Source organism: Lepidochelys kempii, chromosome 3, assembly GCF_965140285.1.
Source record: "Lepidochelys kempii isolate rLepKem1 chromosome 3, rLepKem1.hap1, whole genome shotgun sequence".
In the NCBI taxonomy this organism is placed as follows: domain Eukaryota; kingdom Metazoa; phylum Chordata; order Testudines; family Cheloniidae; genus Lepidochelys; species Lepidochelys kempii.
The window spans coordinates 152,131,419-152,149,335 of record NC_136382.1 but is presented as its reverse complement, the minus strand read 5'-3'; the positions used below and the strand labels follow the sequence as shown (position 1 = coordinate 152,149,335).

The following is a 17,917-nucleotide window of genomic DNA, read 5'->3' as shown; positions in this document are numbered from 1 at the left end:
CAGCTCTGGTAAAAACCAGTTTTATCAGGTGTGATTCATCATATGCAATGGGCACTGTACTGCTAGATAATGGCAACCTTTGAGATCTTTGTCCTTGAGGCCTTTGCCTGTCCATGACCCATGTCCATAACTTCCCATTGTTAGATGAATGACATGAGGGACTAGCAACTGAACACGTCACTTCTGTGTTTTGTTTTTTTTTCAATCCACTAATTCCTTTCTGTCGCTAGGGTGGTGATCTTTTAACAACTGAAACTATTTCAAGCTACAGAACTCTTTCACCTAGAACAGGAGCATCTTGTTTCATTGGAGCAAACATGAACATTACATTGAGAAAAATCAGTCTATTCAGAAGACCTTCTGAGCATTCATGGCATAAAGAGATCTGAACCAGGGTTACATATTCACGAAAAAAGAATAATGAGCAAGACAGAGAGACAGGAAGAAAAGCTATTCTTACTTCATTTTGCCAGTAGTTACATTCACAATCATTAAGTCTGATGTAGGAATGAGTTATGAACACTTTTGAGGGCACTTCCCAGGATAGGAGTCGTAGAGGCTGCTGTATTTGAGAATGAAGGTGCATTGGCAGTGTTTTGTGCAAGTACTCAGGGTTGGAATAGTAAGGGACTTCGCAGGTCAGGAGTCAACAGTACTGGCAGGAAGTGTGGATGATGCCTAGACATTGCATGCCAGACTCTGGCATTGCCAGTCATTTTCACAAACTCAAAAATTAAATAAATTGACAGTAGTAAAACTTGAAAGATGAGGGAGAACAAACAGGACTGTGTCATTTTTCTTCATCATTTTCATCTTTTGTTCTTACCAGAGGCTGAACTTTTTCGGACAAAATACCACCCCTCTCCACTATTTCTTATACAGGAATTTTGGCATTTTGCGGAATATAATTTTGTTTTTATTTCTGTTCTGTTTTGCTCCCTGGTGAGTTGGATGCCTTATAAGTTTTATGAGGGGCAGGACTGCTCATAGGATTTGAGCTATGTATGATTTTAATAATGATTACACAGCATGTAGCTGCTGTTGCTATGCACACTAAGATGATAGAGAAAGGGTTACAGCAGCACTTTTTTGGCTAGCACATTCCAGCAGAGATTTGTTATTCCTCATATTTATTTATTCCCATTAACACATCAGAACTTTTTCACCATTCATATCTCACTACGTATTCAATACAGGTGAGTTAGTAATTTGCAATGGATCATTTATATGAATTTTACCAGTAAACATATTTGCTAGCATATTCACAGAAGGCAAATGCAGAAAATGGGGAAGAACAGTGTCTTTCAACAGCAGTTGTGGGAGCAAGCAACCTAATTAGTTTTCAGATGGAGCTTGATAAATTTATGAACAGGAGTACATGATGGGGCTGCTTGTGATAGCAGAGGACTGGACTGGACTCAGTAACCCAGGAGATCCCTTCCAGTTCTTTGTTCCTATGTAATACAATCAAAGCTGTTGATAAATTGGAGACGATTCACAGAAGAGCCACAAGAATGGTTAAAGGATTAGAAAACATGCCTTACCAGTGCCAGACAAAAGGAGCTCAATCTATTTAGTTTAACAAAAAGAAGCTTAGTTGGAGAGAGAAAGATTCAGAGCTTTAGCATTTCTACTACAGACAGCTCGGACTCAAGGGACTGAAACTTATCCAACCCATCACAACCCCTAATCTCTCACGCACATGCACAATAGTCACTGAACATTCCATCGCTCTCCAGAAGATAACCAATTGTTCTGCCCATACGGTAGAGCTGACCTATCATTACCTTCATTTAGCAGCCCCAGTAATATTCCACATAGCTCATGCAATCAAAATCTATAACCCTGCGTTGTACGTACAAGGAAATACACTCATTTGCACCCAGGAGTGGCTAGCATTTCCTCCTGTAGGTGCTGCTGTTTTCAGATGACAAACAGCTGTTATGTAAAGTGAGATGCTTGATATGAGGGCTATTCTTGGATTGCCCTGTTCCATTTTATTACACTTATATAGCGCAAAGGTCTTTCACATCAAGCAACTAACATACAGTGGTAAAGCACTGTGTGCCCGTCATCCAGTTTACAGAAGTTTGTGGGTGTTAGTATATTTTGCAGGGTCTCGGTGAGTTTATGGAGTTATACAGATGTCCCATGGAGCCTAATGTATGCATTTACGAGATTTATACATAGTCATTGTTTTCAGCTAAAGGCTCTCATACAAGAAACTAAAATAGCATAATATCTATAAAGGATTTTAAAAGCATTGGGTCAGATATTAAGAACAGAAAAGGAACGGGAAGCAGGACTTGAATTCAACAGTTACAGAAGAGAATATGCTTAAACAGACAGCTTTTCCTATTTCACCTGTCCCAAAGTATGAGATAGGATAGTCACCACAGTGACTGTGCAGGCAAATGCACTCAGCAACCTGTAAATAATATGAGAAAAAACATGAGACTGACTTACCCCAGCCAATGCAGAGATAAAGCCGAAAAATTCTCTGTTCAGAAAAGACCGACAGGACCAGCAGTGTGTACAGGTACATGCCTTCCACCAACAGCCAGTAGTAGTTTGCAGCCACACAATACTGCATCATCACAAAAACCAGGCGGCAGCTGAGTGACTCCTGAGAGAGCAGAAAATACAGGTCAGTGAAGGTAGCAGAGGTGGTGAAAAAGGGAGACAAAAAAAAAAACACCCCACAGAAGTTCTAGTAACACAAACAGAAGAACAGGATTAACTGTACGCCCCTCTTACCAGTCAAAAAATATCTCGACTAAACAGATCACACCTAACCATTGGGATAACAAAGGATCGGCTACTGTACTTCAAAAACACAGCAGAGAACTGTATAAAAGAACATTTTCCCTTGTTTCTTTACACATCTACTGCTCTGTATATTCCCCCGTGTACACCTTAAGTGGTAGTTTGCCTGTACAGTATAGGAGGAGAAGGTAAGAGAAGAGAAGAGTAGCTACAAGATCGTCTCCAGTTACTGAAATCAGCCAATGAAAAATTTCAGGTCCACAGATACTGTATTCTACAGATAAGAACTCCACTACTCCAGAACACACAGTTGATGCCACAATGCTGCCAATTCTTCGAAGGCAAGTGATGTGTGATACCAGAGCAGTATTGCCCTGATGCATCATATCTAACTGCAAAACCCTCCTGGCCATTTCTCTGAATTTTACAAGCAATCAGGAATCTAAACAAATACAATTAACTAATTCATTTGCCCATCAAATCATGAAACAAATCTGAATTACACAGCACCGTTTACACACTATGCAGAAGTACTCAGCCCTCCCTGCTTGACAGAAGGGACTGACTGACAATCCAGGAGGTCATTGCCAATCCTCACATTTATGATTTTATATCAGCTTGTTGATGCACCCTGAAGTCTGCATGTTACAAGAAACTGATCATCATGTGGGATGCACCCATCTGATCCCAACAGGTGATCCCCTTTCAGTGGAAGGTGAAAAATGCCTAAGGTTCCTATCACAGTGCTCAAAGACAGATTAAAAAGCCTTCCTGATTTTTACATTTTCCAGTGACTTTAACCCCCTGCATATCACATAGAATCACAGCAGATAAGTATCTACTCCCATTTAAAATTTCCAAATCACTGTCTCCCACAACTTGGTGACATTTTACATGCCAGCACTCAAGGGGGGAGAGAAAGCAGTTCTCTGGTTTCACCATCGTCACAGAATATTTGCATACTTTCTATATTCAGACCAAAGACTAAGTGACATGTTACTGTAGAGCTCCTTTCAGATTTGGACTTGCATTCAAATCAAATCACCATAGTTAGCAGGACTATAAAGTACGCCAAGAATGACCAGCTCACTGGATCACCTGACTGGCTGGACAATGTCACCTGTTGCAGTGGAACATCTGTCAGAATATTTTGTTGTCATGACTGGAAATGGCGAGTGTGTAGTGAGGGGGAGAGGTATTAAGCATTTACCAACATGCAGGGGGAAAAAAAACCCTTCTCTTGATGTTTTCTTTGCCCCATGGGGACAAACCTCCAGTAGGACAAGAAACACAATGGGGTAGCAGGTTTCAGGGTAGCAGCCGTGTTAGTCTATATCCACAAAAAGAAAAGGAGTATTTGTGGCACCTGAGAGACTAACATTTATTTGAGCGTAAGCTTTCGTGAGCTACAGCTCACTTCATCGAATGTAGCTCACGAAAGCTTACGCTCAAATAAATTTGTTAGTCTCTCAGGTGCCACAAGTACTCCTTTTCTTTTAAATGGGGTAGCAGTTATTCATAGGTAACAAAACTGGGATTGCATGACTAGAACTGTATAAAGTGTGCCAAGGGATTCAAAGGAAAACCCTGTGGAAGTGAAGAAAATATTTTGGACAAACCCCAGTAGAAAGTGAAACTGCAGAGTTTCATGCAGCTGATGGACCACTGACCTCAGAAGCAGCATGACTCCTGCCCCTACCTGGTAGGAGATGAGTCCTTCCCACTGGTGCTCAGGCGTAGCTGTTTTGTACATCCACTTCACCACAGAGTCCTTAATGAAGACAGATACAGCACGTAGGATAAAAGAAGTGAAGAGATTCAGGTGAATGTAATTCCTAGTGCAGTGCAGATGCCTGTAAGAAAAAAGCAAAGCTTGAGTCAGTGAGTGCGTGTAGGCTGCAATGATACCACGAGTATCAATGAGAGTGAAATTGATAGATTCTTTTCAAAATCAGTGGATACCCATTCAGATGAGTCACTGGAAACTCATTACTTGCGAATGGCTGTGGGGATCTGAAACTCTCTGTAAGAAATATTCATCTTTAGGCAGAAACCTGACCTGGAAAATTTCCGCCCAAAAAGTTCATATTTCAGAAAAATAATTGGAGTGTGTGAAAAATAGGGAGTTATAATGAAACATGATTTACAACCTTAATTACAGTGATCACAGCTGAGGGATCTAAAGGACTGGACTTTTTACATAATGCTCCGTCTAAACTATTTAAGTGATCCTTCAGCAAAGAAAACAAGAGTGCAACAGGAATACTTTGGAAGGGTTCATGTGCTGGTGCGCAGCACAGCAGCAGACTATGTTAAAGTATCAGTCGCCGTGAAGGGAAATTACCATACATATTAATTATCACTTAAACAACAACAAGAGAGGACTACATTCATCAACAGCATCCTGAGACGATCGCAAACATCTTCCATGAGTCTAAAAGAAACATGATTTTCACCTTTGTGATGATGATAAAAAACAATGACGAAAGATCATCATCTTCGTGAATTTCAATAGCCAGCTGCACAGACAACAAAATTGCTACCTGTCAAAATGTGTTTTGGGCGGGCAAAGCAAACGGGAGTTGTGTGACTGAAACTCGGCAATGAAGTGCTGTCAATATTTTACCGAAGTTCTCCCACTAATATTTCCTCCCTCAGCTTGTGACAAACTCCACATGTAAGCAGAAGCACACGTGCTGCGGAGGGGAGAGATGGGGGAAAATCTATTAATTTGTTTTTCCATTTAAACAGACACATTCTCACAGCTAGGATCAAGAAAGTAGGCAGTGCCACTTGGAAAATTCATATTAAACTACGCTCTGCTGCAAGTGATTATTTTTTATTTCTGAAAAAAATATACTGAGCATATTACAGAGAAACAGTTGTACCTATATTTTAAAGTCCTAACTTTTCAGCCCTGCAACGTTGGCTTAGGAAATAGATTTGCCCTGAAATTTTCTAGATTTATTCAGAAGGCAAAGAAGAATATTTCTGCGAAGTCTGAAGAAGATTCATTAAGCCACTTTTGAGTTACAGGTCATTTCACAATTTAACCATGTTTAACTTTGGTCACCCTCTATCTCAAAACTAGCTTGTTGCTACCCCTGCAAACTTTCCATATTCTTAAATCTGCCTGAAAATTCATACACCAGAAAACAGTTTGTAAGTAAATACAGTTACTGATTATCTCCACCGTGGATAGTTTAGGTGCCCAATACCGCTCCCATTGATTTCAATGGGAGGTATGGGGACTATCCTGTTTCCACTGTTGAATACAGAAGGTTTCTACCACTGACTTCAGTGGGAGCAGGACTGGGCACTACTTGTTTATGAGCATGTTGCCCTCTGTTGGCTGGTTGCACCTTAGAATTAATATAAAGGATAATCTATAGCTAACAGAGATGTTCCTTTAGCTCAAGGTGGAAAATCTGTTTTGGAACTAGGTTTCTACTCCCAGCTCTGCAAGCATGCAAGGTTGCTATGGATAATTAGAAGCGGAGGCTGCAGTCAGAGTCCAACTACAATGCAGTTGTTAACTACAAGGAAAAAGAAAAATCATGCTTCCAAATGTTTAGGGTTAAGTCCTTCTGACAACTAGAATTTGTCCTGATAATTATGAACAAGTCAAACATTTTTTAAAATTAAAGGACTTTAAAATGGCTCCTTTTTGATGTTTTTGTGAAACCTCTAACATTGATGCTATTCAATTTTTCATTTTCTTATGTTACAGTGCTCAGGTTTTATAAATTAGGCAAAAGGCAAATACATTTGTCACTTAACACCTTAACTGTTTTTTTGATACTAAAGTTATTTGTTCTTGGATTGACAGCCGAACACGGTGCTCAGCTGCAGGGATTTGAACTGTGGTTGGGAGTTTTGGACATCTTCCTCCAGGAAGTTTTTGAAAACACCTGCCATTTTGTCTCAATCTGCGCCATTTCCACAGCAAAATAAATTGCTCCTCAGGAGTATTTTTATGAATTCTGGGGAGAAGTCATCTCTAGCAGGGGTGATTTAGTGGTAGCCAGAGAGCAGTGACTCTGAATCCCTAATCTGTACTAATGCCTAAACATGTGAATCATCATAATACTCCCATGGCATTGACTGAGGCAGATCTTGTCTTTCTGGGTTTCCCACAAATTTCAACTCAGCGGTAGTCATTGTAAGTCTTCTTTGGCATGCAAAGAGTAGTCACTGGTCCCATGTTTCTCAGCTGGAAAAAGATAGAATACAATAGACCAGGATCACATCTCTGCATTTCCTGCACTTTCTAGATGTCATTCTGAATGCCCCCCTATTTGCACCTGCTGTGCTCAGAATCCCCAAAATTCAGACAAACCAAGCTAGAATCAATTAAATTGTAGCAGGCATGTATGGTGCATTTATGCAGAGATGTATGATCTAGATCAGGCTGCCAGCATTTTTTGATCAAACCTAAGCAATCTAACGTATGTTCCAGGGTCCTTTCAATGGCTTCTCAGTCGCCAGACTCTGTTAATTTCTATGCCCTTCCACAGAATTTGATGGAGTCATACCTAGAAGGAACTAATAGAGAGAGCTGACTGGAGGATGGCAATTCTGTTCATGGCATTGTTAGCAGGTTTTTTTTGTTTGTTTGTTTGTTTTTTTTGGGGGGGGGGAGGGTTGTTCCACAGTAGAACAAAAATCTTTCAAATATTTTGGCAAAAATGGAATTGCTTTAAAGTATCTATCTTCAGATCAAAACCTTGAGGTGTTCATGTGGGGAGGCTGATCTGGCAGGTTCGAGTCCCTGATTCTGATCTCATTTTGATCTGGGATGAGAAACTCCTCTTCTCTGAATCAGGCAGAACAGGGACTTGAACATGGGTTTCCTACCTCCTATGCCAATGCCCTCACCACCCTAGCGTATGACAGAGTCAGTCTGTCCTCTCTCTGCCTTCCAATGAAAATTTTGTCAAACCAATACGCCTCCACAAAGCATTTCAGCTTCACTGAAACGGCATAATTTGACAAATTTTCATTTTGTCAAAAATATTTCAACTAGCGCTCCTAGTAGTTTAGAATCTAAATATGTTTGGGAGAGATAAGGTGTAAGAAGGGAGCAGGAAAGGGTGAGATGATAAAAGGAGTAGAACGGGGAGATGGTAGACGGGAGAAGCTGAATGTTTCAAAGTCTGATGCTATTTAGACTGGGAGAACAGCATGGCTGCTTCCACTCTGCTTTGAACTGCACCAGGATTACCTGAATCCAAGAAGGATGGCAGTCGCTATTACCAGGGCAGAGAATGAAAGAGCATATCCAATGGTGTAGATGACCGACACGTAGAGGAGTTGTTCCTCTGGTGCGTCCTGACAGCATAGAAGGAAAGAAAAGACAGCACTCATTGGACCTGTTTCTCTCCTCCCATCTCCCCATCACCTTCCCGCCAACCCTACTTTGATGAAACCTACTATTTTTCCACCCCTTTATTAGGTGCTCAGAGGCCCTCATTACAAATCAGAATCTTCCACTTTTCACATTCCTCAAGACAAACAAAAATCCCACCCCAACTTCCCATTCAAATACAAGGGCTTTGAAGCAAGTCCAGAAAGTCAATAAAATGGGGCTATTGCAGAACAAGGCTGAAGGGAGTGGAGAAAGGAGTGAATTCCAAATGCAAGGAACACTGTCCTTCCTATCTAGATTGCCATACAGACAGACACATCAACACATTAGTTCTGCAACAGCAGATAAAATTTCTGAAGCCAGCATTTTCAACCGGGGATGCCTAAAGCTATATTCCTTAATGCCATATTTAGTGGCTCCTTTCATACCCAAGTTTGAAAATTTTGGTACATATCTTGGGGAGAAAAGATTTTTGTAGAACATACAATAGATAAGAGATAGGCCTGAATCATGATGTTTGGGTTGTGGGGCAGGATTTAGATCCTGCATTCTGATTCTGGCTCACCTCTAATCACAAACCTATTTCCAAGACTCATCCATTTTATTTTTCCACTTTGGATTGATGACACTACAATTACTGAGCAATGTGCACTGTGCGATACCAAAGACGACACTCTCCCAGCTTCAGAAATAGGTAAAACCATTCACAGGCACACAGCACAGCATGTGAGGATTCAGACTGAGCGCAGAGGCCATCGCTGACAGGTTTTGTGGAATAATAGTGTTTTAAAAGGAAGGATTTGAAGACTGCTTAGTCCAGGAGGAGAGACTGTCAGGGTCACAGCCTGGCACAACTTCTGAGACTCAACAGTTTGAAACATCAACGCAGCCCAAACTGGTGTTTAATGTTTAAAGGACATGATGCCTTCTCTCTCATCTTGGAGGATGTTACATTAAAACAAACCTTAGAGTGATGGCAAAACACTATTTCCTTGTGATCTTTGTGCAGAGCCTCCCTCAGACATTCCTAGCGGGTTTGTGTTTGGGGGATGCCCACAACACGACACAGTGATTTTTACTCAAACTAAACCCCCTGTAGTTGGATACATGTTGTGATAATTGGGCCTAAAAATTTAACCTAATTGTGAGCTCAACTGTAAAAAGTACATAAAAGTTCATAAGATGTCACAATAACCTATAACACCACGTACAGATGGGAAAAGGTATCAAAGGGAGACAGAAGGATTGAATTAGTCCAAACAAAAGAAGCATACCAATATAACTCAAGGATTGTGTTAAGATCATACCTGGTAAACAAGAAAAGCATGGAACCAAAAATCTGAACCAAAACTCATGTTTCAGAAACTATGCCTAACTCGTGGACAAAATAATGAGGGGATAGGCTATTCCACCCACCATTCCCTTGGTGGGGTCCTTAAGAAAGAGACTTTGGGAAGAAAAATGAGCTACTGGAGTGAGCTTCACCATCACCGTCACCACCTCCTGGGACCCCATGCCTTCATCCTCCTGATCCTGAGAGAGATCCTGACCAGACTGGGTTTCAGAGAAAGACTCAGATGACACTGCCACCCTTACCAGCTCCAGCAGAGTCCCAAACACCATCTGATATGAAATAGGATCGGACTTTAACATAAGACCATAAGAAAGGCCATATTGGGTCAGACCAAAGGTCTATCTAGCCCAGTATTGGCCAATGTCAGATGCTTCAGAGGGAATGAACAGAACAGGTAATCATCAAATAATCCATCCCTTGTCACCCATTCCCAGCTTCTGGCAAAACTGAGGCTAGGGACACCATCCCTGCCCATCCTGGCTAAAAGTCACTGGTTGACCTATCCTCCATGAACTTGTATCTAGTTCTTTTTTGAACCCTGTTACAGTCTTGGCCTTCACAACATTCTCTGCCAAGAAGTTCCACAGGTTGACCGTGCATTGTGTGAAGAAATACTTCTTTTTGTTTGTTTAAATCTGCTGCCTATTAATTACATTTGGTAACCACTAGTTTGTGTGTTATGAGAAGGAGTAAATAACACTTCCTTATCTACTTTCTCCACACCAGTCATGATTTTATAGCCCTCTATCATATCCCCCTTAGTTGCCTCCTTTCCAAGCTGAAAAGTCCCAGTCTGTTTAAGCTCTCCTCATATGGAAGCTGTTCCATACCCCTAATCATTTTTGTTGCCCTTTTCTGAACCTTTTCCAGTTCCATTATATCTTTTTTTGAGATGGGGTGACCACATCTGCACATAGTATTCAAGATGTGGGCGTACCATGGATTTATACAGAGACACTATGATATTTTCTGTCTTGTTATCTATCCCTTTCTTAAGGATTCCCAACAACAGCAGCAGCAGCAGCTCCAGCCCATCTCAACTAACTTCTTCTCTTTTCCCCAGAAGGACTGTTATTACAATCTCTGATACCCTCTAAGAGTGTCAAACAAGAGGGTTTTTCCTTCTAAACACTCTCCAGCTACAGAGAAAGGGAACAAGGGATGTTGTTAAAATAAAAGTCTTACTTAATACGTTACATTTCAAATGCCTTAATTGCTTTTCCTTCTTCTCTTTATCTCCAATAAGAGGTAAAAATGATTTTTAATTATGTGTTTGCCAGGGTATTAAGCAGACTGAGGTCTCTGCAAACCAAACCCACGCCTTCTTTAAACACAGTTTAATGTTGGACATTGACTGGGTTAACACCTTTAGCCCATATATTCCATCTACATTAATACAAATGCATAAACATATCTGAAAAGCAAGCAATTAGGAGTTCTGCATCTGCTAAAGTGGAAAATAGAAAGAAACATGGCAAGCAATTTCCATATCAGGAGGTGACACAGTGTATTTAGGGTTTAACATAATTGCCCCCCGAAGCACTGTATTTTATGGAAATGAGATATGTATCAAATGGCCAAGTGCTGCCAAAAGGCATTTGTCTGCTTAGCAGCTCTCAACATATAGTTAAGGAAGAAGCCTTAAACTGCAAGTGGAATAAAAAATGACCAGGCATGCAGTCTGTGTTAGGCTAAAGCTCTCTTGATGCCACAGAGCTTTGAAGGAGTGGGACAAGGGATGGGGCTGCAAGTTAGGGGATTGCTTACATTTCCTAAACTTTCCTTCAGATATGTTGAATTTCTCTTCTTCCCTTTCACAGCCCTTTCCAATTTACAATCTTCCTGCTCCCTATGAAGGGTTGTGGCATCGCAGAACAGGGAATTCTAGGAGAACAGGAACCCCTGACAGTTTTGGGCATCTCCTATATCTGAATCGTTTGTCCGTGTCTATACTAGAGCACGGAGCTCCTTGAGACAGGGACTGTGCACTCAATAAATAGGTCAGAGGCAAAGGGCTAGTCCTATAGCATGTTGAGAGCTCTTAACTTCTCCCAAGGTCTAGTGCATTACAGCCAGGAAGTGAAATTGACCAGTCTAACTTTGCTGACCAAGTTCAGCTAAAGTAGACAAAGAGCATAAATCATAGAAATGTAGGACTGGAAGGGACCTCAATAGTTCATCGAGTCCAGTCCCCTGCATTGAGGCAGGAACAAGTATTATCAGACCATCCCAGACAGTTGTTTGTCTAATTTGTTCTTAAAAACCATGGAGATTCCACAACCTCCCTAGGCAATTTGTTAACTAACTTTACAGAAGAAGTTTTTCCTAATGTCAATCCTAAATCTCAATTTAAGCCCATTACTTCTTGTCCTGTCCTCAGTGGCTAAGGAGAAAAATTTATCACTTTCCTCTCTATAACAACCTTTTACATGCTTGAAGAGTGTTATGTCCCCCCTCAGTCTTCCCTTCTCCAGACTAAACAAACAAGGTTTTTTCAATCTTTCCTCGTAGGTCATGTTTTCTAGACCTTTACTCATTTTTGTTGCTCTCTTCTGGACTTTCTCCAATTTGTCCACATCTTTCCTGACATGTGGCACCCAGAACTGGACACAATACTCCAGTGGAGGCCTTATCAGTGCCGAATAAAGGTGGAAGAATTACTTCTCAGGTCTTGCTTACAATATTCCTGCTAATACATCCCAGAATGATGCATGGTTTTTTTGCAACAGTATTACATTGTTGACTCATATTTAGTTTGTGAGCCACTATAACTCCCAACTCCTTTTGTGCAGTACTCCTTTCTAGGCAGTCATTTCCCATTTTGTATTTGTAAAACTGATTATTCCTTCCTAAGTGTAATACTTTGCACTTGTCCTTATTGAATTTCATCCTGTTTAATTCAGACATTTTCTCCAGTTTGCCAGGGTCATTCTGAATTCTAATCCTGTCCTCCAAAGTGCTTGGAACCCCTTCCAGCTTGGTACCATCTGCCAACTTTATAAGAGCACTCTCTATCTATGCTGTTATCCAAATCATTTATGAAGATGTTGAATAGAAGGAGACCTAAGACAGATCCCTGCAAGAACCACTCAATATGCTCTTCTGCCTCGATTGTGGCTCACTGATAACTACTCTCTGAGTACAGTTTTCCAGCTAGTTGTTCACCAACCTTATAGTGGTTCATCTAAGCTAGGATTCTCTAGTTTGTTTATGAGATGGTCATGTGAGACAGTATCAAAGGCTTACTAAAGTTGAGATATATCACATCTACTGCTTCCCTCCTATTCACAAGGCTTGATACCCTGTCAGAGAAGGATATTAGGTTGATTTGACATGATTTGTTCTTGAGAAATCCATGTTGATTGTTATTTCTTTATTTTCTTCTAGGTGCTTAACAGATTGATTATTTGCTCCATTACCATTCTGGGTACCAAAGTTAAACTGACCAGTTTATAATTTCCTGGGTTGTCCTTATTCCCTTTTTTTAATAGACAGATACTAGATTTGCCCTTTTCTAGTCCCCTGGGATCTCTCCCATCCTCCACAAGTTCTCAAAGATAACAGCTAATGGCTCAGAGATCTCTTCAGCCAGTTCCTTAAGTAGTCTAGCATGTACTTCATCAGGCCCTACCAGCTTGAAGACATCTAACTTATCTAAGTAATTCTTCACTTGTTCACTTCCTATTTTAGCCTCAGATCCTACCCCATTTACACTGATCATAATCATAGAATCATAGAATATCAGGGTTGGAAGGGACCTCAGGAGGTCATCTAGTCCAACCCCCTGCTCAAAGCAGGACCAATCCCCAACTAAATCATCCCAGCCAGGGCTTTGTCAAGCCTGACCTTAAAAACTTATAAGGAAGGAGATTCCACCACCTCCCTGATGTTGCTATATTTGTCATCCAATCATTGCTAACTTTTTTAGTGAAAACAAAGGCATTTGGCCATTGCTATGTTTTCTGTTCTCTTTCTTTCCTTATTAAATAATGGGCCTACCCTGTCCTTGGTCTTCCTCTTGCTTCTCATATATTTGTAAAATGTTTTCTTCTTACTCTTTATATCCCTAGCTAGTTTAATCTATTTTTTTGCCTTGGTCTTTCTAATATTGTCCCTACATGCTTGTGTTGTTGTTTTTTATATTCATCCTTGGACCTAGTTTCCATTTTTTGAATGACTCTCTTTTTAGTTTCAGGTCACTGAAGGTCTCCTGGTTAAGCTAAGGTGGCCTCTTACCATACTTCTTAACTTTCCTATGCATTGGTATCATTTGCTTTTTGTGCCCTTAATAACGTCTCTTCAAAAAAATACGAATGCTCACTGGGGCCAGTTAGAGAGATCAGGTTGAAAAGGCTGATTTCAGTAGGAATAATATTTAAGTGTTGACTTATTACAGTTTTTTATAGGCAAAACCTCTTCCCCTTACCCCATCTGATGCCTCACATTCAGAAATGTTCTTCCATGGCAGGGTGGAATTCTCCTTCAGCAGCCAAGTGCCCTCAGGAGTGCAGAAACGGTAAACTTGTCCATGGAGCACTGCCAACGACAAGGAGGGAAAGAACACAGACTTACAGGGGAGAAGAACAGAACAACTGCGAAGCTTAGCATAACCTCTCCCCTCATCTGTCACCTTATTACAGCTGTTCTTCACCTTGCTCCTTTCCTGTAACAAACACTTCAGTTCATTCATTCTCACAGCCAACTGTGTATGGCTTCCAAGAACAACATTACAAAAAGTACTCCAAAGAGCACTCCCAACTGTTCAGCAGCAGCAGCAGCAACCCACAGAGTTTGTGGCTGAAAACAAACCTCTGTTTGGTGAGAAAACTGCATGTATTTTGTTAGGAGAAGAAATGGATCTAAACTGAATGCCCAGATTCAAACACCCCAGAACTTTAGGAAAGTTTGATCCTGAACTTTGTGACTTAAGCTCATCTGTAGGAGGTATGCATATGTGCAGGTTCCTGCCAAAGTCTCCCTGTAAGCTGAGCCATTACAAAAGGCAAAGTTGCCTTACCAGGAATGTAAGCAAATACCCATATTTGCTCAGGAGATGGAGGAACACAAAGACCACATATACCCTCCTCTCTTTGCCTATACTAGTCCCAAAATTAGTAAGAGTGGTAACAGGGAACACTCAAGAAGGGTATACAAAGATGAGCACACAAAAATGTGTATGCTTAGACAAACCTCTGCTCTAAAAATTGAGCACAAATCTCTCTAAGCTTCCCACACATTTTTTACTCACAGAAAGAGAGTAAAACCAACAACAAATCAAGAGCCCTTTAGAGGCTGTTAGAAGTCTAGTGCTATGAAAAGGGAAAAGATTAAAAGGCATAAAATAAAACAGAACTATACTGAACCAGCAAAATAAAAGTAGGCAGAGTGGGGAGCTTTCAGATACATTGTAGTACAGGGAACTTTGTGCTGGTAAAAGTCTTATCCATGTATTTAGAATATACTTTCTCATTATGGTATGCAAACATGCTGGAGACTCAACACTTATCCACAAAACAGGTACAGCAGCAGTTCAAACTGCTTCCCAAACACTGTAGCTTGCTAACATGCCTCAGCCTCAATCTAAACCACCTCTTGGTTGAGAAGGTACCATAGTTAGATCACCATGGCCAATTCAGCTCCTGCCCTTTGCTGAGACAGCAGTGTGACATGGACACGTACCCACTAGAAACTGACCTGAGAGCATTAATTCATTTTACATAAGTCATCAAAAAGTCTTTTTATTACAGCTTTCACTATCAATTTGATCCGGATTGAACCTATATCCTGTTGCTAATATACCGAGCCAACCAGTTTCCTGCTTACTACAAATTTGAGCAGATCGAAACTCTAAATTTCTGTTCTGTGGGAAATTCTGACATTTAAAAAAAGAAAGTTAAGTTCCAAATTGGAAAATAAAGTCAACATTTTCTGTAAAACAAAATTAACAAAAACAAATAATTTGGGGTTAATCAAAGTGTTCTGATAAAACCAAAATGTTTCAGTTTTCAATTTGATTTTAAAATTAGGTTTTAAAAATTTAAACTTATAATACAAAATAATATAATTAGTGATTGCACTGTAACTACTAATTGCCTTGGTAACTGGTATTGTAATAAGTATTGTAATTGGAAATTGGTATTCTAATTGGCATTTGGTATTATAACTGGTGTTAGGATATAGATATTCAGGCCTGTCTGTAAAGGCCTAGCCTCCTAAGAACTTAGGTGTATTCTTATCACTTAGCAAGTTATAGAGGTATAAAAGAAAAAATCAAAATCACTGTCTGCCGGTGTAAGGTCCTTCTCTTACTGTGACAGTCTGAGGCCCTGTTCTTAGGCTAAGGCCTCTGGCTAAGCAGCAGAGACAGCCATAAGCTGGGAAGCAAACGGTCACATCTTTACATTCCAAACTAGTCACATTGAAATAAGGTGCTATTCGGCTGTTAGAAATACACTCCTGATAACGCCTATCACCTCCAGAGAAAGAGAAGTGCCTGAAAATGTAAAAGGAAACTTAGTTTGATAGCATCCGGTCTGGCAAGAACTCATTTATCAATAGCTGGGATGTGAAATCCTCATTTCTGTATTGTTCTATCATTGTAGTCCCCATTTCCCATTGTTTGTCTGTATAATTTCTGTCTGGTTCTGTGATTGTTTCTGTCTGCTGTTGTCATAAATATAAAGGGAAGGGTAAACCCCTTTGAAATCCCTCCTGACCAGGGGAAAGCTCCTCTCACCTGTAAAGGGTTAAGAAGCTAAAGGTAACCTCGCTGGCACCTGACCAAAATGACCAATGAGGAGACAAGATACTTTCAAAAGCTGGGAGGAGGGAGAGAAACAAAGGGTCTGTGTCTGTCTTGGCCAGGGACAGAACAGGAATGGAGTCTTAGAACTTTTAGTAAGTAATCTAGCTAGGTATGTGTTAGATTATGATTTCTTTAAATGGCTGAGAAAAGAATTGTGCTGAATAGAATAACTATTTCTGTCTGTGTATCTTTTTTGTAACTTAAGGTTTTGCCTAGAGGGGTTCTCTATGTTTTTGAATCTAATTACCCTGTAAGATATCTACCATCCTGATTACAGGGGGGATTTCTTTATTTCTATTTACTTCTATTTTTTATTAAAAGTCTTCTTGTAAAACACTGAATGCTTTTTCATTGTTCTCAGATCCAAGGGTTTGGGTCTGTGGTCACCTATGCAAATTGGTGAGGCTTTTTATCCAACATTTCCCAGGAAAGGGGGGGTGCAAGTGTTGGGAGGATTGTTCATTGTTCTTAAGATCCAAGGGTCTGGATCTGTAGTCACCTAAGCAAATTGGTGAGGCTTTTTACCAAACCTTGTCCAGGAAGTGGGGTGCAAGGTTTTGGGAAGTATTTTGGGGGGAAGGACGCGTCCAAACAGCTCTTCCCCAGTAACCAGTATTAGTTTGGTGGTGGTAGCGGCCAGTCCAAGGATAACGGGTGTAATATTTTGTACCTTGGGGAAGTTTTGACCTAAGCTGGTAAAGATAAGCTTAGGAGGTTTTTCATGCAGGTCCCCACATCTGTACCCTAGAGTTCAGAGTGGGGGAGGAACCTTGACAGCTGTATAATTAATTTTGCTGGGTGTAAACTAATTAAGGCGGTGGGATATAATTGGTTAAATAATCATGTTACAATATGTTAGGATTGGTTAGTTAAATTTCAGTAAAATGATTGGTTAAGGTATAGCTAAGCAGAACTCAAGTTTTACTATATAGTCTACAGTCAATCAGGAAGTGTGTGGGTGGGGAAATTGGAATCATGTTTTGCTAAGGGGGGGGAAATGGGAACAGGGACACAGTTAAGGCTCTGTAGTCTCATAGCTGGGAAGGGGGACACTAAGGAAGGAAACCGGAATCATGCTTGGTGGAAGTTCACCCCAATAAATATTGAATTGTTTGCACCTTTTGGACTTCGGGTATTGTGGCTCTCTGTTCATGCGAGAAGGACCAGGGAAGTGAGTGGGTGAAGGAATAAGCCCCCTAACAACTGGTAGTGAAATTGGTAACTGGTTTGCTTGTTGGTAATTGGTGTTCCATAATAGGTAATTGGTTTAGTACTTTGTTTTTAGTATTATAGTTATATTATTCTATAAAATTATAAGCTAGTAGAGAATTTTCTTCAGTTAGTGTGTCTCTCTCTCTCTGTGTCTACAAAAGAAAGAAAGAGAGGAGGCCTGTGCATATAATATATTTCATATTCATTAACCACTTTATTTGAATGCTTCATCATTCACTCCTTTTATTTATAACCTGTGAAAACTGTAGGGGATGTTGCTGCATTGCCAGAGATTGCTTGTTAGGTGAACAGTAGTGAACATAAAGGGTTAATTTTTCTCAAGATTTAGTGGATGACACATTAGGCAGCTGAATTGCTGCAGAGAACATTAATGTTAGAGCCACTAAATCTA

The 17,917-nt window shown here is 40.4% G+C and overlaps 1 protein-coding gene across 3 annotated transcripts in view; it reads right to left on the bottom strand.

Moving 5' to 3' along the window:
- Positions 1 to 17,917, bottom strand: part of GLP1R (glucagon like peptide 1 receptor) — a 105,441-nt gene that overhangs the window by 22,400 nt on the left and 65,124 nt on the right. For all 3 annotated transcript variants that reach the window (XR_012158195.2, XR_012158196.2, XM_073338557.2), the window contains exons 4-7: positions 13,915 to 14,024; positions 7,991 to 8,097; positions 4,466 to 4,619; positions 2,467 to 2,626 (exon numbers count right to left, since the gene is read on the bottom strand). Coding sequence is in view for 1 of the 3 variants with exons in the window: in XM_073338557.2 (XP_073194658.2) it covers positions 2,467 to 2,626; positions 4,466 to 4,619; positions 7,991 to 8,097; positions 13,915 to 14,024 (531 nt within the window). In the remaining 2 variants the exon portion in view is untranslated. The remainder of the gene's footprint in view (positions 1 to 2,466; positions 2,627 to 4,465; positions 4,620 to 7,990; positions 8,098 to 13,914; positions 14,025 to 17,917) is intronic.